Source organism: Budorcas taxicolor, chromosome 1 (genome assembly GCF_023091745.1).
Source record: "Budorcas taxicolor isolate Tak-1 chromosome 1, Takin1.1, whole genome shotgun sequence".
In the NCBI taxonomy this organism is placed as follows: domain Eukaryota; kingdom Metazoa; phylum Chordata; class Mammalia; order Artiodactyla; family Bovidae; genus Budorcas; species Budorcas taxicolor.
This window is the reverse complement of record NC_068910.1, coordinates 138,566,829-138,592,654: the sequence shown is the minus strand read 5'-3', so window position 1 is coordinate 138,592,654 and position 25,826 is coordinate 138,566,829. Positions and strand designations below refer to the sequence as shown.

At 40.1% G+C, this 25,826-nt stretch overlaps 1 protein-coding gene across 1 annotated transcript in view; it reads right to left on the bottom strand.

Moving 5' to 3' along the window:
* The window catches only part of ATP13A5 (ATPase 13A5), a 116,126-nt gene that overhangs the window by 70,454 nt on the left and 19,846 nt on the right, over window positions 1-25,826 (bottom strand). The window contains exons 3-9 of the mRNA XM_052643038.1: window positions 25,470-25,616; window positions 25,039-25,109; window positions 24,852-24,932; window positions 15,643-15,712; window positions 12,644-12,778; window positions 2,347-2,419; window positions 1,279-1,407 (exon numbers count right to left, since the gene is read on the bottom strand). Of these exons, the coding sequence (XP_052498998.1) occupies window positions 1,279-1,407; window positions 2,347-2,419; window positions 12,644-12,778; window positions 15,643-15,712; window positions 24,852-24,932; window positions 25,039-25,109; window positions 25,470-25,616 (706 nt within the window). The remainder of the gene's footprint in view (window positions 1-1,278; window positions 1,408-2,346; window positions 2,420-12,643; window positions 12,779-15,642; window positions 15,713-24,851; window positions 24,933-25,038; window positions 25,110-25,469; window positions 25,617-25,826) is intronic.

Sequence of the window (25,826 nt, the reverse complement as noted above, 5' to 3'; positions counted from 1 at the left end):
AGAGATATGATCAGTATGCAAATCCTCATCACTACCATTACAAGGCAGTTTGATCTTCACACATTGGGATACTTTATAATTATACTGCACATATTTACGTTTACTACATTTTCTTAGTTTTAAATTAAGCAGGCTCATCTTTAATGAGAAATATGCTTCTGTTGAACAATTTAAGGATTAGAGAATGACTCTCTTTATGTTTAGGTGATGTTAAAAAGTTTTGTGCATGTGTTTTCTCTTTTCCTTGTCTTTATACTATTTGGAAATGGAAAAACACACCAACTGTAAACACCAAAGACCAATAATTTCTTTTTTGTGATTCCGTATGGTTTTTCTCTTCTTTTATTAAGATGCCCTGTGTATTTTCTTCTTTTTGGCTTAAAGAATATGTTATCGATAGTGCCTTACTAATTACACAAATTCAAATGGACTGTACAAAGTACAAATGAGGATAAGGACAGTTCAAGCCATAACTAGAAAACCAGTTTTATGCTCAGTAAGATCAACTGGAAACACGATTCTAAAGAACAGAACTGTTTTACTGCCTTTCTGGAAGACCCAACTCAATCTTTCTCCCACTGAAAACTGGGGCTCAGTTTTCCATCTACAGAATACAGGGCTGGATAAAAATCTCTATGCCCTGTCAATTGTGAGGTGACAGTTTTTGTCTGTGTTTTGTTCTAACAGGTGTATAAACCATCCTTCCCTGGTGGCTCAGAGGTTAAAGCATCTGCCTTCAATGTGGGAGACTCGGGTTCGATCCCTGGGTCAGGAAGATCCCCTGGAGAAGGAAATGGCAATCCACTCCAGTATTCTTGCCTGGAGAATCCCATGGACAGAGAAGCCTAGTAGGTTACAGTCCACGGGGTCACAAAGAGTCGGACACGACTGAGCGACTTCACCTCACCTTCAGCTCATATTTATAAAGAGATTGTGCATCAAACAGTATGGTCCTCTCACCCACCTTTGAACTCAAAGCATCTTATTCCTCTCTCTCATGGGTAATTAATTCCAAGTTGTATCCGTCTTTTCTTCTAGTTTCATATGCATTGTGGTTTTCATTCTTATATGTTTAAATCTTCCTTATCTACATATATTGTTTTCATTCACATGAATAGTCGGGACGTGTCTTCCCCATCTATCTCCCAATACCTTTGTTGCTGTTGTTCAGTCACTAAGTTATGTCCCTACAGCAGGTAAGTGTATGCTGATCTGCTTTGCTCACTTGGCCTGGTTGTTGGAAGGAAAGAAAGAGCAAGCTCCATGACAACTGCCTACCTGTGAGCATGCCTTCATTCACCACACAACTTCCATCAATCAGAACAGCATCGCAAGGCAACGAAAGCTTTCCTGGAAGAATAAGAACATCTCCAGGAACCAAGAGACGGGATCCCAGCTCTTGCAAACCTATAGAAGAGCAACATTTTCATGATCAGATGAACGTTTCCTGTTTTTACCTAACAATAAAAACAGCTGAGAGCTCTTATCAACTTTTTGATCAAGAACTACCCTGCATGTTCACCTGCTCCAGCCTCTTTACACTCAACTGCAGATTCCCAGGAAACTAGGATTAGGGAATTGGTGTCTGGGTCTTAGGAAAGGATTTGCTCAGCAATAAGATCCCATCTTGATCCTAGTACCTGGGACAGCACTCTGTCCACAGGAGACCCTTAAGGGCATTGTCCATGGAAGAGTGCCCCTTTGTGTCTGCTTACATCCTTTAGCTGGGTTCCTGACCCCCTGCAGCACACTCAGTACTTGGATCGGGGCCCATGTAAACACTCCAGACAACTTCCACTGCTCTGGAGTGCAGCTCCTCACTTCTTGCTGAGAGCCGTGGTCACCTCAGCCCAGGTAACTCAGAGCAAATGCCCACTGTCCATCCAGCCATCCATAAGCCTTATACAGGTCTGGTTTCCATATAACAGATACAAATATATGCTGCTGGGTCTGTTTGAGATGGTTAGTTAGCAAATCAAAAAGCCTTAAGAAGGCTTACCCAGTAACATCTCAATGAGTGAAATATGGAGTATAGAGGGGATTTGAAATAAACCAGACATTGAGTAGAAAGAGTTCAATCAGGGCTGGGGTCAGGGTGAGGCATGCCAGGCACCTAAGGTACAGAATTCAACAAGGGGCTCACTCTCAGTATCCTGCAGGTACAAGTCAGCATTCTTATGACCTTGCTGCCTTAAATTTTCAGTCTGTGATGACTTGTTTGCCTTACCCAGCCCCAGTGCTCAGTATAATCAAAAAAGACTTCCTCCTTGACTAATCATCAAAACAAATGAGACCAACTCCACTCCAAATACCAGGATGCTGATGAAAGCAAAACACATCACTTACCTTTGCCTTTTACAGTGATCTTGACCTGGACTTTGTTGTGATCCTCCACGAGGTTGTGCAGCTTCACTGATTGCTGTAAATTTAAAGTCAGCATTTAAATATTAGATAATCCATATCCTGAAAACCACCTGATCTCAATACAGTAAATGCTGAACCTGCTGCCACAGTCAAACTGACTCTGGGAAAGACTCATCTACTTTCCAAGCTCCTACTTTCCTGTTTCAACCCCTACCTCACTCAACTCCCTATTCAGAGCAGCAAGTATGCTCGTTAGCGTAAACTATTTCAATCCCAGGAAAAATGATGCACAGCCAGTTTCACCGGCTAAAGCTAAGGAGCTGAGACTTCATTTCTGGAAGATGCATGATTAGACTGAAGAAAACCAATGACACCACAAACAGGTTACTCCCCTTCTCTGTGTCTCTGTTGCTCTGTGTGTAAAAAGCAAAGCTGAATTTGATCTGTAAGGGGTTTCCATTGTAAGAGCCTCTGAATATTTAGGTTGTATTTTGATTGCACGTGGAACAACCATCACCTCTTCTATGAACTGGTGGATTTTCATATTGGATAATTCTGCAGACTGGAGTCATACTGCTGTATTTGGAATTCTGGTGCTACCACTTTTGAGTTATTCAGCCTGTTTAACCCCCTTTTCCTCATGTAAAGGCGGAGGTAAGAACAGTATCTATTTTATACGGTTATTTTAAGCTACTTTATGCTTATTTTACTCATCACTTCGGATAGTACTCATTACTATAGTATGAATTTGATGAGAGTTGATGATTAATAAGAAAGCTGTAATTAAAGAAACAAAACAAAACACTTTTCTGAGTACATCAGCTGAACAAATTCACTTGAAGTGGGATTCATTGAGATACGACCCTGACAAAGTGGAGAGAATGGAAGCAGCCTGGAGAAGTGGAGGAAGCATCTCCTAGGATAACTCAGGGATGAGAAAACAGAGGTGAGAGAGGATGTGATCCACAGAGTCATCTAAACTGACTCTTAGGCCACCAGCCAGAGGCGAGTGCAATGCCAGACCAACCGGAGCCTCCTGGAAGGCTCTGTATGGATGTCAGTTACTCAGATACCTCTAAGTAGAAGAGGTCTAAATACTGTCAACAGTACTTAAACACCATAATTTAGCTTACCATACAGCTTACCATAATTCAAATATAATAAAACTTCTCTTTAGATATTAAATTATTTTTGTCTGTTTTGTTGATAATGTTTAATGTTATAAATGTCACCAGGCTTAGACAAGAATTACACACAATTATGCAACTTTCCTCTTGAGAGAACATAATGAGTTTGCTAAGTTTGATATTAATATTTATGTAGAACAATTTATTATTTATTTCAGTTTTGCTTGAAAAGCTAAACTTCAATCATTTGGGCCAATTGAGTGGAAGAAGTGATATTACTGTTGGGCACAGATTCATTGGCCTAAGGTGACTTCCTGAGGCTTACCTGTTGGCGCATTCATTTAATTATGGATGACAATGAGAACGTGGTTTGGTAGCAAGACCGCTGGATTCAGTCAGGATTCCTGAGTGGTGGGTCAGGCTTACCCACTAACCAGTCAGGTACCCCTATATAACTAACACATTTCACCGTATAAGCTGTTTCCTTTGTCAACAGACAACAATGAATTGGATCATTTTCAGGTTCCCTTCAAGCTCTACAAAAACATGATACTGATTTATTTTGCATATCAAAGATTCATTCAGACTTCCAAGGCTTCATAGGAGAAATAATAGTATAGCAAATGACTCAAATTATTGTTTTTAAATAGTTTAAAACTTTATTCAGTCACCAAGGGCCAAGCGTTATTTTAGGCACTTGGAATATGTTGCTTGATTTTTTTAATCCTCAAAATAATCCTATGATGAAAATGCTGTTACCTCCGGTGTACATATAACTAAAAACAAAAACAATAAAACAAAAAACAGGGGCTTAAAAATGTTAAAGTAACTTGCCCACAATCACTGACTTATTAAGTATGAAAATCAACAACAACAAAAAGGTTCATGTGACTAAAGCCTTTTCTGTGGGTGAAAATGTTCTCTGAAAGTGCTTGAAAGCAGCTTTTGTCCTAAAGAGAAGAGAAACATCCTTCCTTACAAATTCCTTTATTTTCTTGCATAGCAAACTCCTTTAGTTAATGTCGATTTCAACTTTGCTTCAGAGGACGGTAACACATTTGGAAGTGGTGAAGTCTGGGTCAATAGTGCTTGACTATAATTCTGCAAACTTATGAAGGCATAAAGTTGAATTTGTTTATCAAACTTAGCATCTTGCATAACCTGCCAAGCTTTCCTGTCTTTGCTTGAGTTATTCCCTGGGATATTCACCCCCGTTTTCTACTAGCCAACTCATTCTATTCCTATACATAAAGCCCTGTTGAAATATCTCCAATCCATAAGTCCTTAACACTCGCAGGAAGAATTAATTGTTACAGTCTCTGTGTTTCCTCCCGTGTTAGTGCACAGATCCCATTCCACTAGAGCTATCTGTTTCCTTTTCAGGTCTCCCCTCCAAGTCAGGGGGTTCAAAGATGGAACTACATATTCATCTATGTATCCCCTGTGGCCTTCACATAGTAGGACCTCAGCAAATATTTAGTTAACTGAGCTGAATAATTCTACTTCGCCCAACAATTCTGCAGTAAGATAATATAAGCATTCTCTTTGAGCTACACACACGGGTTTCTATGACAACCAACCAGCTAGGAGAAAGCCAGCACTGTGATGCTTGCCATGATTTCCAAGCTCGCTGCCTGATTTTCATTAGGTCCCCTCTGGTTTCTCCAGTTCCTGTTCAGTGAGACCAGGATTCGCTTCCAAAACGAATTTGCATATGGTTATTATTCGGAGTCTGTTGCTGTGTGTCCTTGTGTTTGCGGTGGCTGGATTTCCTCCAGAGATGAATAATGAGGGCATTAACTCAGGTGTCTCCCGAGCCCAGCTCAGTCCTGAATGAGGCAGAGAACTATGGGCCAGCTATGTCCACGCTATTGCCAGCAGCCGCCCGTGGAGCCGGCAGTGGAGCGTGCAGTAGAGTTCAATGGAAATGCAGTCGGGTGCCAAGGTTTGTGCTCATATCTGCGTCAAAAGTGGCACAAAGGCACCATGTTGCGCTGGGGCGTTTCTTGGCCTAGGCAAGGTAACCTCTCTCTGTGCGACATTGTCAGTGGCTAGAGTGGATGCAGGGAGATATTTTATTCCGCTTCTGACAATGTTCTTCTCCTTTGCAGTTTTCAAAACCATGTATTTGTTTAGCATAATTTAGAAATGGCAGTAAATAGATGCTTTTTCTTCCCTTTCTCCCAGCTCTGCTGCCCAAATCTGCTCTTTGTTGTAAATGATCAAAACATCATTTACTGCCAAAGGAAACTCACAAGTTACTTGGAGATTTTGCTCAAGGGGAAAGTGACTCGGAGTCAGGAAACCTGGGATGAAGGTCTCCAGCCACCCTTCCCGGGGTGAATGTGATTAAATCACTTTACCTCCTGATCGCTCCTATCCTCCCTCTCATTTGAGTGTCCTTTCACAGTTTGCCAAGCCTCATACAAGCACTTCATTATAAATATCAAATTCCACTGCAAATTGTAAAGCACTAAATGGATTAGCTGAGGATTATTTAATTAATAATATAGCAATTAACTAATATTAATTGCTGAGGACTTGTGATTTAAACTACAAAGAGAAAGTTTCAGGAAACTGGCCCTTTTTGTATAGTGTTACAAGAGGCCTTGCAGGTTGGGTCAGATAAGCTTTTATTAACAAATGCTAACTGCAAATGGGCTTAGTGTCATCATTTCAAAAAAGTCTTTTGCAATATTGCCGTCAAGTCTGAAAGTCCCATGCTACTGTTTGGAATAAAGGGAGGCATTCAGGGATTTTTAAGTTGTAGGATCTGAATATTTAAATGCTATGAATAATTTTAAAGTAAATATTAAGAAAATGACAAATAGAAAAAATTAAAATACCTAATTTTGGAAATGGAGAACTTTATAACAAAAAAAAGAGGAGACTTAAAACAAAAACCCAGAAACCATAAAGAAAAAAACATTTAAAAGGACAAATTTTTTAAATCTAGCAAAAGTCAAGGTCAAGGTAAGGAAGATTTAAAAAATAGAACTTTTTCATATATATAATGGATATAAAAAGATGGTATATAAAAGTGCAAATCTCTTTTAGACAAAGGAAAGTGTGTCTAATCTCACTAGCAATCAGGGAAGTGTAAATTAAAACATCAATGAGACATAATTTTGAAAAATGTATTAGATGGAAAATTTTAAATACCAAGGTGTAACACCTAATGCTGGTCAGGATCTGGGAAAATAAATATTCTCATATGTTGCCAGTAAGAGACTGAATTATTCCATTTAGGGAAAATAATACTACAGTATTTATTAATGTCCAAAATATACATATCTTCTTTTGCTGAAAAAAGAGACACAAACACTAATATGTAGGACACACTATATTGTTCAGTTCAGTTCGGTTCAGTCACTCAGTCGTGTCCAACTCTTTGTGACCCCATGAATCGCAGCACGCCAGGCCTCCCTGTCCATCAGCAACTCCCGGAGTTCACTTAAACTCACATCCATAGAGTCGGTGATGCTATCCAGCCATCTCATCCTCTGTCGTCCCCTTCTCCTCCTGCGCCCAAATCCCTCCCAGCATCAGAGTCTTTTCCAATGAGTCAACTCTTTGAATGAGGTGACCAAAGTACTGGAGTTTCAGCTTCAGCATCATTCCTTCCAAAGAAATCCCAGGGCTGATCTCCTTCAGAATGGACTGGTTGGATCTCCTTGCAGTCCAAGGGACACTCAAGAGTCTTCTCCAACACCACAGTTCAAAACCATCAATTCTTCAGCGCTCAGCTTTCTTCACAGTCCAACTTTCACATCCATACATGACTACTGGAAAAACCATAGCCTTGACTAGATGGACCTTAGTCGGCAAAGTAATGTCTCTGCTTTTGAATGTGCTATCTAGGTTGGTCATAACTTTCCTTCCAAGGAGTAAGCGTCTTTTAATTTCATGGCTGCAGTCACCATCTGCAGTGATTTTGGAGCCCAAAAAGATACAGTCTGACACTGTTTCCACTGTTTCCCCATCTATTTCCCATGAAGTGATGGGACCAGATGCCATGATCTTTGTTTTCTGAATGTTGAGCTTTAAGCCAACTTTTTCAGTCTCCTCTTTCACTTTCATCAAGAGGCTCTTTAGTTCCTCTTCACTTTCTGCCATAAGGGTGGTGTCATCTGCATATCTGAGGTTATTGATATTTCTCCCAGCAATCTTGATTCCAGCTTGTGCTTCTTCCAGTCCAGCGTTTCTCATGATGTACTCTGCATAGAAGTTAAATAAGCAGGGTGACAATATACAGCCTTGACGTACTCCTTTTCCTATTTGGAACCAGTCTGTTGTTCCATGTCCAGTTCTAACTGTTGCTGCCTGACCTGCATATGGGTTTCTCAAGAGGCAGGTCAGCTGGTCTGATCCCACCTCTTTCAGAAGTTTCCACAGTTCCTTGTGACCCACACAGTCAAAGGCTTTGGCATAGTCAATAAAGCAGAAATAGATGTTTTTCTGGAACTCTCTTGCTTTTTCGATGATCCAGCAGATGTGGTAGGTAGTTTTAATTCAATATATGTGTTGTAGAGAAGAAACCCCTTATTTTCCATAAAGAGGAAAACAGTTGAATAAATTATGGTAGGCCATGGAATATCACATTATTATTTTTAGACATAATTTAGAATTGTTTGTTATGGTGGATGGCCATTATATAAATTATAAAGTGAAAAACACCAGTTCCAGTTTAATTCATATAGGACAATTCTGTTTTGATTAAAAACAAATTAAGAAGTTCATCAAGGAACTTCTCTGGTGCTACAGTGGAAAAGAATCTGCTTGCCAATGCAAGGGACATCAGTTTGATCCCTGGTCCAGAAAGATTTCACATGCCTTGGAGGAACCAAGTCCATGTGCCACAACTACTGAGTCCACGTGCCTAGAGCCTTTGCTCTGCAACAGGAGAAGCCACCACATTGAGAAGTCCATGCATTGCAAGGAAGAGTAGGCCCTGTTCCCAGCAACTAGAGAATGTCAAGTGACTGAACTAAACTGAACAGAAACTTGTCAGGCTGGTTTAAGCAGAAGTTGAGAGTATGAAGATGCAGAAATGTCTTATGAACCTAAGGTGGGAAGCACAGCCAAGTCTCCCAAGGGAGTTTCCAGACTAGGTACAGGGAAAAGCTGTGAGAATCAGGTTACTCTGTCTCTGTTGGACTGATTATTGCTTACCTCTATGTCTCACTGTATTTTGTTCACTCTTTTCCCTACTTTTTCTGAGGAAGTGTCTGTGTGTGTGTGTGTGTGTGTGTGTGTGTGTGTGTGTGTGTTTGTCTGCTTGTCCATATGCAGGGATAGAGGGTGGCCACGCTGGCCCTAACTATACATCATAGATCACTTTCCTAATAGAATATGGCCAGCAGCTTCAAGCTTTTATTCCAGGATCCCAGGCAGAAGGATCCCAGTCAGCTTCCACCAGATCAGATGCCCCCTTTCCAACTAGTTGTGCCAGTGCAGAGAGAAAGCCACATGGAACAAACCATCTGTGGGCTTCCAGAGCTCTAGGTACACCTAGTTTTCAGAAAAAAAAGGAGTGAAGGTGCAGCATTTTCTCCAAAATATGTTTGCTTCATTGCATACTTGCCATAGAAAAGGAGGCTGGGAGGAGGAACCCAAGTTCCTCAGCTCAGCCCCCTGGTGAAGTCCATCTATGCTTTAGGTTCTTGGATTCCATGAACTCAGTTCAGTTCATTTCAGTCACTCAGTTGTGTCTGACTCTTTGCGACCCCGTGGACTGCAGCACGCCAGACTTCCCTGTCCATCAGCAACTCCCGGAGTTTCCTCAAACTCATGTCCATTGAGTCAGTGATGCCATCCAACCATCTCATCCTCTGTCATCCCCTTTTCCTCCTGCCTTCAATCTTTCCCAGCATCAGAGTCTTTTCAAATGAATCATTTCTTTGCATCAGGTGGCCAAAGTATTGGAGTTTCAGCTTCAGCATCAGTCCTTCCAGTGAATATTCAGGATTGATTTCCTTTAGGATGGACTGGTTGGATCTCCTTGCAGTCCAAGGGACTCGTAAGAGTCTTCTCCAACACCACAGTTCAAAGGCATCAATTCTTCAGTGCTCATCTTTCTCTATAGTCCAACTCTCACATCCATACATGACCACTGGAAAAACCATAGCTTTGACTAGATGGACCTTTGTTGGCAAAGTAATGTCTGCTTTTTAATATGCAGATATTAAGTATGTCTAGGTTGGTCATAACTTTCCTTCCAAGGAGTGTCTTTTAATTTCATGGCTGCAATCACCATCTGCAGTGATTTTGGAGCCCCCCAGAATAAAGTCAGCCACTGTTTCCATTGTTTTCCCATCTATTTCCCCTGAGCTACTGGTGTGTATTTATAATATATATTCCTTTTGTGATGAAGGGAGTTAAAATGGTCTTCTATTATTTGTCCACTCCTGACAGAGTAGTTTATGTGATTAATCAGTCTAAAACTAATAGGGTCCTATAGAAATTTACTCTACAGCACATGCCCCCACATTCTCCGTGGCCAGCCAGTTTCTTAATTAATGTTTAAAGTTTTCAAGGGCTCTTGCTCATGCCTTGCTGGTAGCCCTGGCAAAATGATAGAATCCTAAAAAGGCGGGACCTAAAAAACCAGTTTAACCTCCACTATCTACAGCTGAGGAAAGTGAGTCCAGAGAGGAGAAACAGTTCCCAGAGCCACAGTGGATGAATCAGTAGTGGTTAGAAGCCCATCCTGGGGCCTTCCTGCACTGCTTCCTTGTTCAAGTTAGAATGCCTGTCTTCCCTCTCTAGGCCACCTCCCATCTTTCCATAATCTAGTTTCTCCATTCCAAGAATAACAGTAAAAACAGCAACAACCATATCAGTGGTAACAAAAAGTAACATTTGATGAGTGCCTTCTATGGACTAGGAACATATGTAATTCAAATGCATTGTTTCATTTATTTTTCTCTACTATATACATGGCATCACTGACTTGATGGACATAAGTTTGAGCAAGTTCCGGGAGTTGGTGATAGGGTGTGCTGCAGTCCATGGGGTTGCAAAGAGTTGGATATGACTTAGCAACTGAACTGAACTGAACTATAACAATGAACACACACACACACACTCAGACATCTCACAGAAAAGGAAACTGACTACTAAAGTGTCCAGTAACAAACAGTGTCAAGTAATACAAATAGGATTAGTGTGTGGGGGGAGGGAGGATTTTAACTTGAAAAGATCTCCGTGCCAAAGTCCTCAGATCTTTCTGTATTTTTCCTAGAACCCTGAGATGGTCAGCGATGATATACTCAGGTATATGTTGAGTATGTGTCTTCCCAACAGAAGGAAGCACATGGAAGAAGAACAGTATTCACTGATGTTTGACATCAGCCAGAAAGCACATGAGTGGTTTGAAGGTATCAAATTATCCATTCTATTAAAACAAAGATTTCTCAAAACCCAGGAGCTAGAAATTTGATTTGGGGCTTCACATTACATACCTTTATCAAATGTCAAAAGTAAAACAACTATAATTTGTTTCCTACTGTGGCTGAACAGAATCTGGCAGATCCTTTATTGTCCTGGTGTCTATTTTCCTACTTCTGTTCACATGCTAAGAGTTCACCAGAACAGTCACTCTTCCCCTAGACTTGGCAGCCAGACACAAAGAAATTGTCACCATGAAAGGCAGGTTACTTACTGATCATTATTAATATTTGTGTGGCTTTTGTGGTTTTAAATTAGTTCATGATGAAATACACTAGGCCACTCATTTTTAAAAAAGCAAAAACAAACAAAAAACCCTAAACAAAAGAAACCCCTCTAGTTTTCACTCTCTAGCTCAAAGTGTCTCCGTTCATTTAACTTTTCATTTTTAAGTCCTGCTTTCTAACTCTTTAAATATATTGCCTTGCTTTCATTTCTCATCAAACACTTCCTTAACTCAAAATTTGCAGAATCTAAAACCAGATAAAAAGCCAATCTTAGACCTCATATTTGCCTAGTGACTGAAACAGAGTAAGAATAAAAATCTCTTTCGATTGGACTTGTTTAAAGCCTCCAGGTCTGTTTTACTGACATGTGCCCAGACTCCTGACAGCTAGACGGCATCTCTCCTCTCACGCATAGGTCTGACTTTTCTTTCCCAGCAATGTGCTACTTTGGAAAGGATCTTCTGCTAAAGAAATATCACACATGTCATAGAATTTCATTTATAGGGAACCAGAAGCCCTGATTCTGTCACAAAATCACTTTAGGACACGAACCAACCCCCTGTATCTTAGCTTCCTCTTCACCAGATGACGGATGAAGTTTGAGACCAGGTGATTTTAAAAGTTCGGCAGAGTTGACAGATACAAGCATCACTCTTTCCCCTGTCTAAAAAGTCAATTTCACAATCACGTTTCCAAAAATATACAACAAACACATTGAGACACACTCAGAAGTTGCCTCCTAGGTTAGCCTGATGAATCTTGAGCAAAGTAGCAGAACATTTTCTGGAAAGGTGCAGTGGGAAACAGAGACTTAGATGGGCTGTGGGTTTGCAAGTAATGCTCAGCTAGATTCCACTTCAGAAAGCGTTAGTCGCTCAGCCTTGCCTGACTCTTTGCGACCCCATGGACTGTAGCCCACCAGAACCCTCTGTCCATGGAATTCTTCAGGCAAGAATACTGGAGTGGATAGCCATTCCCTTCTCCAGCGCATCTTCTTGACCCAGCTCTTGAACTCAGGTCTCAATTCATTGCAGATGAATTCTTAACCGTCTGAGCCACTAGGGAAGCCATCCACTTCAGAATATGCTGTTATATCATTTATAAGACTGATTTTCCTTAAAAGGAAGATTTTAATTGGCTATAAGATGAACAATGATGGAAGATGACAGAAAGGTACTATACTGTCATCATTAATCCATCATTTTCCTATCACACTCAGACATAGCCTCAGAGTCCTTCTGAACATAGTTACTCAATGCAGCCTTCAGTCGATAATCAGAGTTTGCAAAGAGGTTTAAATCTATCTGACATTCCTGAAACCCTCTTTCTGAGATCCAAGATTTAGTAAGCCCTTGCTTTTTGCTTTATTATGACTTACGTTTAACGAAGCAACTCTTTGCTCTCAGTGGAACCATATGTTTGGCTTTTCGTGCAGCCTGAGGCTAAATAGAATCCAACTATGATTTCTGTTCTTACCTGTCGCAAATCATACACACTTAAGCCAATGGAGAGAACAGACAAGATGATGATGGCCGCTGAGTATTCGATGTAACCTTGAGACAGCCACAAAGTGAGGGTAAAGACTTGTAACACGTAGAATGGATTTAAAACCTGCAGGTACGAGAAGAGATTCTGGGTCACCTGCATGGACCTTAATGGTAGTCTAGATGATGTCATTTCTTTATAGGGTTTTTTTCTTTCATTTTTGCAACATACAACAATAGAATTCACCCAGAGCTCCATTAATTTCAGTAGAGGCAATGTCAAGCTCATAGAATGTGATACGGTAGAAGCGAATTTATTTTAGGCGTTCAGAACCATGCTCACAAATTGATCCTTCTTATTTATTTTGAACTTTCAAAAATATTTGACCAATAACAAAATCTAATAGTGTACCTTTTAAAACAGATGTACCCACATTGGGGGAGAAACATGATTCAGACTCTTTTAAGAACAAACTTCAATTTTGAACTTTGTACCGCAGGCTTCTTTTTCATGTAATCACATGCTACAGATGTAGTCAAGTTGTGCAATGAAAACGAAGGATTTCACTTTTATCCAAATAATTCATTTAAAAATAATACTCTCATGTTACAGGTCTTAGCAAGATCCTCTGAGAGCATGGACATTCTCTTAAACAAGAAGGGATAGTCTTACTCAGGAAAGAGAGACGTCTTATTCAAAGTTGTAGTGAGAATTATGTGCAGAATGTATCACCAGTTCCAAGCAGGTATTTTTGGTCTCTTAATAATATCTTGGACTTTTTTTGTTCCCTCAATTGTCCCCATTCTAGTCCTGCTGACTTTGCTATTAATAATAATAGCAGAGAGGGCAAACCCCAGGGAGCTAGAGAAGGTCACATGACCTACACACTTAGCTTGAATTAAACACCCCTGCTGAGCCGGACAAAGATTTTTCTTTTTCTCAGTAAAGTGCTCTTTATAATTAAAATGAATTAGATGAAATATTACGTAAAATCAGTGCTGTTCTTTCTTACCTCTATCTTCTATAATTTTCTAATATATTAAATAAATTTCTACCTTTGTCCTAAAAATAAACTGACATCTGGTTCATAAGTTAATAGGATATAACTTTAAAGTTTCTGAAACCCTTGGCTGTATTTCATTGGTTAAGAAAGCTTGTGTTCCTCAACTTTTTTATTATTTCCATTGCAACATGCTTTTCTTACAAATTATAGCTCTTCTGTCTGTTCGGCATGAAATGCTTTAATTATAAATTATGCATTTCTAGTAATACAATTTTGAGTTTGTATAACCTCAGTAGAAAATTGGTTAAATACTTCTTGTAGAAGAAACAAAACCATCCTAATTAATTCAGTTCTCTTATTCAATATTCTTTTGAAATCAAATGTAAGGACATAGGTTTTCTTGTTATTTTTTCTACTAAAGACCTAATAAGTGACAGGAAATATTAGCACTCTTTTCAAAGTAGACTAAATAGACACTTGAAAGTCTTTGGTAATTTGAAAATATACTTGAATAAGAAGTTTTAAAAGCAATCTGCTTTTTAATAGTAGGAGAGATTGTGCTTATGTGGAGGCATGGGATACAGAGAAAACCTCAGTACCTTCCGATCAATTTTTCTGTGGACCTAAGACTGTTCTAAACAAAAAGTCTAATAAAAAATTATTTTTTAAAAATGGCCATGTAAAAACCAAGATGGCCATCTTTGTGGATTAGAAACAGACTGGGAACGTGGAGCACTGAGCGGAGACAGATTGATCAGTGTGTTAGGTTTTACACAAAGGCAGGAGATCACCGGCTAGGAGCTCAATTTTATGAGGAGGCAATGGCACCCCACTCCAGTCCTCTTGCCTGGAAAATCCCATGGACGGAGGAGCCTGGTAGGCTTCAGTCCATGGGGTCGCAAAGAGTCAGACACGACTGAGCGACTTCACTTTCACTCTTCACTTTCATGCATTGGAGAAGGAAATGGCAACCCACTCCAGTGTTCTTGCCTGGAGAATCCCAGGGATGGGGGAGATTGATGGGCTGCTGTCTATGGGGTCGCACAGAGTTGGACACGACTGAAGTGACTTAGCAGCAGCAGCAGCAAGTATCCGACAAATGGCAGGAGACATAACCAGGCTTGCTAAAGATAACAACAATAGCCCCTGGATTTGTCCTGCCCCAGAGCAGAGGCTGAGAAAAGTCACAAGCAGCCAGGGTTTCCCAGCAGCAGAGGGCGGAATAGGAGAGACAAGTTTGTGGTGCAGCTGTGACTTTGGCCAAGCACCAAACTGACTGAGGGCCTGCATCCAACAGATCCACGATGGACAGAGCACAAACCTCCAATACAAGCTCCAGTTCTGAACTTGGGACCTATGGTGGCCAGTATGACCCAGAGAAGGAAAGTGAGCAAGGAGTGAGGGATGCTCGGAGGAAGGAAAGTCCCAGCCAAGCTGAGCTTACTAAAATAAATAGATAAACTCCACAGCATACAGAGAAAATATTCTAAAACAAACAGAAACACTAAAAAGGGAAGAAGTCACTATCAAGAGACTAGATATAATAGAGTGATAGAACAATACAAAAAAGGATCAAATAATACTTTTTAAATCTTCAAAGAGATCATGAAATGATAACAATCCCACTATAGCCATCATCGAAAACTGAAGAAAACAAAGAGGAGATTATGAAATGAAAATCTCTCCCTCACACTGGGAAGGAATTTTTTTAAGCAGATTTGAATTTAGAACAAGTGATTATTGAAAAGGACCAGTTATAAATCCTGGAATAAAAAAAATATATATTTATTAAAATAATAATAAAAAATAAGCCTCAATAGACAGGAAAAGTAGAAACTAAAGTCAATGGAAATAACCAAAGAAAGTTGCACAAAATACAGATTTTTGTCCTTGTCAAAGTATCCATGTTTTTAAGATTTCCCTGGCTGCTAGAAATGAAAAAGGAAAAAACAGTATTTTATTTTTAAAAACAAATGAAAACAGTTACCTGTTTAACAAGAAGCTTCCATATGGGTTGGATTTCAACCTCAATGGCATTTGGCCCGCACACTAACCTTCTGTAGGAGATTGATCATCTATTAGTGTCACACCAACATGCTTATCAATAAGTGAGTACAGGCAACACGAAGCAGTAGTCCCTTCTCTCCCCTTAAGGGACTTTGTGATTTCAATTAAAAATTAATATGCCAATCTCAAAATACTACTATATTTGTAAATGAAAGCACATGGTGGACAAGTTGTTTTTCTGTTAAATATACCTTAAGTACAGTATAACTCATGAATCAAAATGAATTTAGAAAGGCATTTTTTAAATTGATTATATTCTAAGAGCAGCTAAAAAGAAACAGATATGACAGTGTTCCTAGAATTCTCAGGAATTCTAGATTGCTCTTGATATTGGAGATCATATCTGTCTTACCTTGGTATCTCTAGCACCTAGACAGGTCTTTAGTTTTTGAACTCAATGAGTACATGAAGGAATGAACCAATGAACTGGAAGATGGTATACAGCTTTCATGGCTAACACTTTGTAAATCCACACACATGTACATTACAATAAGAAGCCCTAAGGGAGGAATACATTAGGAGGTTGGGATTAACATATACATATTATTATATATAAAGTAAGAAATCAACAAGGACCTATTATGTAGCACCGAAAGCTTTACTCAATATTCTGTAATAACCTATCTGGGAAAAGAATCTGAAAAAGAATGAATATATGTATATATATAACTGAACCACTTTGCTGTAATCACCTGAAACTAACATAACATTGTAAATCAACTGCACTCCAATATAAAATAAAAGTTAAATTTAAAATAGTTTTAAAAACAAAAGAAAGAACTGATATTCTCACTTTGCCAATGGGAAGAACTAGTCAATGTGGGTATTTTGACGAAGATGCACATACCTAATATTAATCATGACAATGTAACTTTTAAGCAGAGATGACGGTGTCAGAAACTGCATTTAACCATTCATATACATTTTTCCTGTGAGACTTTATATTATCATCATTATTATAAAGAAAACTGAAGTTCAGAGAAACTAAGTAACTTTCCCAGAGTCTCAGAGCGAGAAAGCAGCAGAGCCAGGCTTCCCACCATGGTCTCTACGATTCCACTTTACTCTCTCCCTCAGTAAAGATGGAGGAGAAAATCTGCCTGATGGACTTTTGGTCTGTGACGGAGAGCTGAGTCCAAGGCTGTCTGACTTCTAAGCCATGATAGTCCAAATGCAATTATCACTTGCAAGGGATTGCAAGGACTCAAACCAAGGTCTTCCGACTCCTCATGTGTGAAAACACCGTGGTTCAGAGATATTGAGAAACAGTGAAGTCAAATAGCATGTACTACTGTAAGGGACGTCAGAAGTCCTTAAGTCTCACATTGAGAAAGGACCATACATAGCTCAAGCCACTTTAGTGGTTAAAGTCCTTTTCCAAAAGCCATCAAAATAACCTGTGGTTGGCAAGTATTCAGAACTTCTAAGAATCCTAAACTTGGTTTTCCTCTCTCTCTCCTTGGAATACCCTCCCACATCCTTCACTTTGTTAAGGTCTGCCTAGCCTTTGAGATGGAGAAGGCAATGGCACCCCACTCCAGTACTCTTGCCTGGAAAATCCCATGGATGGAGGAGCCTGGTGGGCTGCAGTCCATGGGGTCACTAAGAGTCGGACACGACTGAGCAACTTCACTTTCACTTTTCACTTTCATGCATTGGAGAAGGAAATGGCAACCCACTCCAGTGTTCTTGCCTGGAGAATCTCAGAGACGGGGGAGCCTGGCGGGCTGCCGTCTGTGGGGTCGCACAGAGTCAGACACGACTGAAGCGACTTAGCAGCAGCCTTTGAGAGCTAAATCTGATGATAGCTTGGTGGTCATATGGACAGAGTAGGATAACCAAACTGTTAGAAATCCCACTAGGGGATTATAGATAGAGAGGGAAATTTAGGGAGCTTTAGGAGGCAACTGTAAGTTAATATCACTTGAGAAAACAATCCAGACATTGTAAATATAGCAGGCTTGCTTAATAACAAAACTATACAGGTCAATGGCACCTGCATCTTGCTGGTTGAGGTAAGTAAGTTAATGATCCCATATATATATGAGGAAATGACATTCTAAAGTACAAGTACCTCTTTACACTGAAACCTGAGATAGTTTACTACACTTTAGCATATGTTAGCTTCCCTCATGGCTCAGTTGGTAAAGCATCTGCCTGCAGTGCAGGAGACCTGGGTTTGATTCCTGGGTTGGGGAGCTACCCTGGAGAAGGAAATGGCAACCCACTCCAGTTTCTTGCCTGGAGAATCCCATGGACAGAGGAGCCTGGCGGGCTATAGTCCACAGGGTCTCAAGAGTCGGACACGACTTAGTGACTAAACCACTACCACCACCACCTTTCTACTGATTTGAATAGCTCCATGACAATCTGGGTTTGACTGTGGAGGGACAAGAAGACTCCCCCACCTGATTTAGAGGAGAAGCTGATGATGGAAGCCTGATGTCTACTCAAGGATGAGGAAGAAGGTAGTCTCCTCCCCCTCCCCACTTTCCCTTTGATTATAAAAAAAGGTAGCCCACTAAGTTCTTATGCAGAGTCCTCTGGCCTGTCCACTTTTAGCCTTCACAAGTGTCCTATACTAATAACTCACACTTATCTATCACTTTGCCTCTCACTGAATTCTTTTTATGTCTTGACTCCACCAAGCTCTGAAATGTATTCTGTGGTTTCAGGGTTAAGCACTTTGAGATTCGACAGGCTTGGGTACTGCTAAGCCTTTGTACTTGGTGCCCCTTCTACCTGGGCCAGTTTCTCTCACATCTTTGCATGGCTCATGCCCTCATTTCATTCAGGCCTCTGTTTAAATGGCATCTCCTTATTGGAGGCTCTTCTCCAATTCAAAATAGCTACCCTGACCACCAAATCAGATTATCTTTATCTCCTTAACCTAACTCATTTTTCTTTATAGACTGTTTGATAATCTGAAATTATACCTTATCTTTTACATGTTAATCGGCATGCAAACAATAGACTATCTTCCACTATTACATAAGCATCTAGAGGTCACTGGTATATTCTGAATGCCTAAAGCAGGGCCTAATTCATAGAACGTACTGAGGAATGATTTGTTAAATGAGTTGAATGGATGAATGAAGTGTGAGCCTTGGTTCTCTTACCTAGAAAATGGGTTGATAATACCTGCCTAATAAAATTGCTATTAGTAGCAAAATAAGCATTTAGCACAAGTGCCTAAAACATGTGCCATGCTCAGTCATGTTTGACTCTTTGCTACCCCACTGTCCGTGGAATTGTCCAGGCAAAGAGTACTGGATTGGGTTGCAATTTCTTCCTCCAGTGGATCTTCTCCACCCAGGGATCAAACCTGTGTCTCTTGCATCTCCTCCATTGGTGGGTGAATTCTTTACCACTGCACCACCTGGGAAACCCACCTAGAACATGACAGATCCTTAATAAGTAACAACTATATTTGACATAGTCTCCATTCCTGTATTAATTAATTAATTATTTTTCTTGTCCCTAATAACCCTTCATTTCTTAGTAACCTCTTTGAATTGTAACATATAATTGCACGTCTTTTAGCTTGAATTTCCTAGGCTCTCTTTAATGGCAGAGAGGGAGCTTTCTCAGCTCTATTTTTCTGACATCTAGGGGCACAGTATCTGTCACAGAGAATGTTCCCTAAATATTGGAATTAATTAATGAGGACCTTCATGAACCACGACTAGAATACTGTCTCCCCTAACAAGGCTGTAAACCCAGTTTACAGAATGATAGCAGCACACAGGCTGTGGAAGTCAGTTTAGAAAGAAGCAAGCCAAGTGCCCTATGACCTTTTTCTTTGTTGGGTGAGATGGTTTCTAATGTTACCATTAAAGGAGAGGTACCCAGCTCTTATGAGAACTGAGATCCAGTAGGTTCATACTGGCCTGTGATGATCCTCTTTAGGGGACATCTGGAACATGTGAATAAAAAATATTGCCTGTCATGTCAGTGAATAAAAGACGTTGTAGCCATTTGACCATCACATTGCCGCAGCCACCTTGAAGTTTCATCCTGAGGGAACTCAGGATAGAAACTGGATGCCTGCTATCTAGAGGGCTGCAGTCCACAGGGTCACAAAGAGTCGCACACAGCTGAGATAACTTAGCACGCCATGTAGCAGTCAACTGCTGCAGCCTCTGATGGTGCACGCTGAGGAGACACGGGATGAAAAAACATAGGATACTGGCTCCAGAGAGCTAATGTCCATACCAAAGCAATCATTTCAGTGAGCCCAGATTCTTGCATCTTCCCATACATAGAAAAGTGCTGCATTCTTAAACTTGAGACCTCCAGTTTTCTTCAATTAACAGTAACCTGAAGTTCTCACTACCTGGTCTTTGTTGCAAAAATTCCTATATGTCCTGGCTCCTCAACCCCCTTGCCTCTTTGAAGCTGTCCCTCAGAGTGATCTGAGAGTCCGGTCTCACTGGCTTAAAGTCCTCAGAATGCCTGCCAAATAAAACATGATTCTCAACGTTTATGTTGTCAGACAGCAACGATGTTTGAATCACAAACTGGCTTGCCCCTTGATGTTTCACCTTTTCCACTGTCTCTTGCCAAAATGTATTGTGTGGCTAGAGATCATGTACTCATCTCAATCTCAGCATGAACCACATAGAATTTTCAGGGATGTTGACCACTGGTTGAAAACCAGAAGAAAAAATACGAGGTTTGAGTTGGGTCACATTAGCAAAGTTCCAAGGAACAAAGGAGATGACATTCCCTGACTTTAAAAATCTGATAAGCTGGCAGGGAAAGGAAGCCCTAGAACAACTCCAGGTGGCCTCACGAAACTCAGTAGTCTAAATGAAATTAAGTAGACTTGCCTAATATTCAGAACCATTCATAATTACTTTGGATGTAGAAGATCTCTCTTCAAAAGAGATTGAAGGGTTTCTTAACAGGGAAGTTATGAAGGCATTTCTGCACTGGCTATGGGCTACGCTCGAAGAAGCACTGAGATTTCTTGCAACCATGAGATACTAGTAAATGTGCTGAAAGTTATTTATTTCTTACAAACCAAGCATGAATGACTAGGAATATTTTCTCTGGCAACGGTCTATATCTCTTTTCAACATGATTATTAGTTCATTCATTCATTTGTCAATTTATTCACCAAATAACTGTTGAGAATATGTTGTCTGCTGGGCCTTTTAGGCTCCGGATGGTGAAGACTAGGCTGAGAGTCCTCAAAGAGGCAGAAGGACCATGTCAGAATCACTGGTGAGCATTTTCAAACTTCATATAATCACTCTGCTTCCATTCTGATAAGCCATCGTTAGCGTCCTTGGCAGGGAGGGAGGTCTGAGGTTTTCCAAAGAGTTAATACTAAGCCAGGGGATTCTGGCATCATCCATTTCCATGAAATTTGGGATTTTAGGGAGCAGCTTTATTAGTGTTCGGAAAAAAGTTCCCAGGTGATTCCACTAGTTAATCCCTCGCTCTCCTAATGGAGACCTGAGAAGGAGAGAAGGCTTGAGAAATTCACAGATGCAGAGAAATGGCATCCAACTGCTGGCATTTGGGTATGTCATAGAGTATAACAGGTATGTTAGTCTTTGAGCCCTCCCATTTTAAAATAATAATAAAAGTAAGATTAGCATCTTTTGAGAAATTGCTTTCAGGGGAAAAAATTCCCAATTTTAGCAGTCCAGAGCCTGCTTCTATACTTTATAATTTATACAGAGAACATTCATTTTACAAATGACAAAAGTCATTTTATTTTTTCACACTAGTCTTCATCTGTGACCTGTTCCTTTCATTTCCTAAAGCACGTTTCCAGATAACCTCAGGGAAAGTCAAGTTCTTGCAGAATTTCATGCCATGTATGTTAGCTAATTGAGGTGCTGCTCATCAGCTTTTGTGGGGATGTGCACAGAGCATTCCCAGGCAGGAAGATCCAGAACACAGAGGACCATGAGGGCATCTAAATGGAGGTGGGGGTAGAGAAATCCCAGGGACAATCTCACCAGGGAGACTCAGGTCTTAGGCTTACTTGTGCTTTCGTAATGTTTTGCTCTGAAACAAAGCATTGGAGTTAAGTGATTTTATACTTTCAATGAACCCAGAACCACCGAAACATGGGTTATATTTTTAAGTATGTTATTGACTTCTAATCTAATGCTAGGATTTGAGACAATTTAATTGGCTTCCAGAACAATGAGTGAAGCCTGTCTCCTCCACTCTGATCAATTCTTCCTTGTTCTTTTCCAAAGAACTGATCTGATGGACAAGTGTCTACACTTGGGTTGTATTTCTAAAGATGAAGATTTCCAAGAGGATAAAGGTCGTGGTATATAGATATGATTTCTTTTCTGACTTTGGCTTCCCACAAGACCTGAGGAGTAAAAGAGTAGGATTTCATAGCAGCCCCGCTCTTTCTCTCCCCTGCCTTCCCCTTGCTTAGTTTTTCTGTCTCTATTCTCTGGAAAAAGCTTCTATCAGCTTGGAGTTGAACACTGAAGGCAAACCCATCCTCTTTGGCTGCTGTCCACTCAGATTTCTTTCCTCTGGTACTAACAAGCATGCCTTTTTTCTCAGTGGTGTAACAAGTGTTGAGAATTAAGTTTGGTCCTATAGAATCACCAAGCCAATTGTGAATACCACTCCACAGCTCCACATTCAGTGATGTCACACTGGAATCAGCCATGGTTGGAGTATCCCTGTTATAGAAATTGGTAAAGCCTATCCATCAAAGCTTTTTTGTTTTTTTCCTTCCAGAGTTCTGGGATACAAGGTGATTGGTCTGGAGCTAGCCCCCAGTTAGGAGGCACCTGGATCTCTTCTGCCAGAAAGTTCTTATGTTTTCAGGAGGCTGAACAGAGGAGGCAAGGACAGGGAGGGCTGAGTTAGGAGATGAAGTGTCACTCGCCTGAAAAAAAACTGTTCTAATATGAAGACAGCTTGGATGGATGGGGGATGAGGTAGGTGTGTTTTTTCACAGGGCCCTGTGTCCATGAGGTAAGAGAATTACTCCAAGTGTCTGTATACCTGTCTAGGACAGTCACTAAGATGTCAAGATGTGTTCAGTTCCTGGATGAGTGAAGGTGAGAGCAGGGAACCTTCTCGAATAATTTTCCTGCTTTCCTCTTGATGGATTCCCTCGTGGCTCAGATGATAAAAGATCTACCTATTATGCAAGAGACCCAGTTTCAGTCCCCTTGATACCCTCTGATAGTTTCTCTCCAGGGTAAATGTGTCACTCCTGATGTCTTCATTTGCTTTTTGCTACTGAAAAGTGAGAACTATGTTCATCTTTGCATTTTCTCTCTTTTCCTGGCTGCTAGGAAGACTGAAATAGGAGGTTGTATTTTTTGATGACTTTTCATGATCAGAAACTTTTGTGTATCCCTCTTTCTTTATTTCTTATACTGGGTCCTTGCTTTTCATGCAAGCAAGCTCAAATTCATTGAGGAAACTGTTTAGCTATCACTCAACCAACCAATCCATCATATTTAATTTTTGGAAACAGTGTTTAGTCTTACATTAAAAAAATAAAAGGGAAAATTTGTGGATGGGTGAGGAATGCTCCATGTTTTACTTTCTCTCTTTACTCTCCAAATGGGAAGACTCACAAAATAAAATATGACTATATATTTCTAAGTAGATTATCTCCTCTGTTCTTCATATTTGGGAAACTATATACTTAATCTTGGTTATTAGATTGTCAAGTTCTTTATTGTATGGACCAAATTTAAATTTAATTATGTATGATGTTTATTAAAGCTTGGCACCTGATAAATAAATAAACGTGAGGTAGCTACATGGATGGAAAATCTGGGGAAATGGTTTCTTAGCAGAGTATATCTATATTCATCAACTAGATTTCCTAAATAGATCAATCCTTTAAATATCTTGTCAGTGCTAGGAAACAATGTGTTTTTAATGACTTTGAAAACTTTTTGTACTTCAATATTTAAGCATTGTATCTGAAATCTTATATAATGATACCCTGCTTCTAAGGCATTTTGGAATTTTGTCAGAATCTAGATGCCCAGTTCATTTTTCATAGTGTTCAAACAGAGGGAAAACTTGAAAACAATAATAGATCAATAACTCACAGGCTTGGTGTGAATACAAATCATGGAGATGCTTGCTAAAAATCCTGTTTTTCTCTCACCACCACCCTAGCTTCTACTTACTAAATCAGAATTATGGAGAAGAACCCAAGAACCTGTATTTTAAAGACTGAATTGCTCCTTCACTTGAGAATTTGTGTTTCTGACCTAGTGTGAAGAAGATCAGGCAAATCCTTCTTCTCATCCCTAAAACTGGGCAAGAAATATAGGGGATTATTAAGATTCTTGGGAAAACTTGCAATGGTTTTCTTTCAGAGTCACCAGGATTCACCATTTTAAATTACAGATGAGTGAAGCAGGGACTCTAGGTCACTGTGAGTTAATGAGAAGCCTAAGCATTTCCTGTACTATTATCCTATCATTTCCTAACCTATGTGCCTTTATAGATCTCATTCTCACAACTGTACCTCTATTCTTTGTCGCTCTTTCCCACCAGTCAGTTAATGTCTCCTGGACCATGACTAAGTCTTATTTATCCTTAGATCCCTAGTGCCTTGCAAAATGCCTGGCATATTAGAGGAGTTTAGTTCACAGATCAATGAATGCATTTATTTATTCATTCCTTCCACACAAGTCTATTGAGCTTCTACCATGAATCAGGCACTGTTCTAGATTCTGTAAATAATAGTGGTGAATGACATAATTAACTGAGCAAACAAAATCCTCATCTCCAGGGCCAGTTCTCCTAGTAAAATGCAATCATTATATTGTCTTTCTGTCTCTCAGAGGACCTGGAGGATTAAGATGCTGATGCTTATGAAATGACTCAAGTTTTTTTGAGGAAAGAAATGAGACAACACAGAGAATACTGTTCTATAATCCTGAGAGAAAAGATTAAATATTATTTGATTGCATTGTTCTTTTAGTCTTCCCTTTTTAATAAGTGTGCCTAAAATGAGAATAATTTAGAACACTCTGATGCCAGTAAATGAACTGGGGTTATGTGAAGTTGAGGTAGCCTTGTGCCAACAATTCACTCATCTTAGGCCATGCAACATTTCCATTTATGCTAGCAAAATTTTCTCTGGAGTACCCCAAACCCTACCTGATCTCTTGTTCTTCAGTGGTAAGACCCAGTCCAAACGTGTGATGGATGTCATAGCAGCTGTTGCTATCTTCCAGCAACCTAGGATGTGGTCAGGACAGGAACTGCACTTCAGTTCATGGTGCTCAACAAATCAGTGTTCTTCCCTTATATTCTGATGAGTGCTGAGGGAAAAACTCAGACTTACCCAACTTTCTGAAACTTCTTCTCCAAGTTGTTCCAAACATACCTGATTTTCTGCACTTGGATACATCGCAACTGCGAGTACAAATGTGACAGAACAGAAAAGTGAAAAGAAAATAAAACCGCTCAGTTGTGTCTATTTGTGACCTTCCCAACCCAGGGATCAAACCCAGGTCTTCCACACTGCAGGCGAATTCTTTATCAACTCAGCTAGCAGAGAAGCCCATAAAACAGATGTCATTCGCAAAGTAAAGCCCGTCAAGGAAGGTGAGGGTTGGTTAGTCCAGGTCCTCAAACAGCTCTCACTTTTCTTGACATAGAGCTATAATTTCCAGCCCAGCAGTGTGATTTTCAGAACTTTCATCCAATAAATACATTATTCTCTTGCAAAGAAAACATGCTGTAACATTGTACTCTTAAAATCAGATCACTTACTTTTAATTCTGGCTTCAGTACAGCTTTGTTTATGACTGAGTGGCAGTCGGCCACCAGGGGTTCTTCTGTGTTCTTGCTTATAGGAATCTTCAGTGTGGATAAGTAGAGGCAGATTACCTTCTTCCTCATATATCTTTGAAATTCATCCTAGAGAAGACAATTCAGCCCATGAAATTCTGCAGTGTTATTCCATAAAGCACTCAATCAACCAAATACCTGCCAAGTCCTAGACCAGACATTGCCAAAGTTTGGGCTACTGATAAAAGCATTTGCATTGCCTTGTAACTTGCTAGACATGTAAGAGTCTTAGTCTCACCCCAAACTTGCTGGGTCAGATATTATTGGGAGGCTAACAGT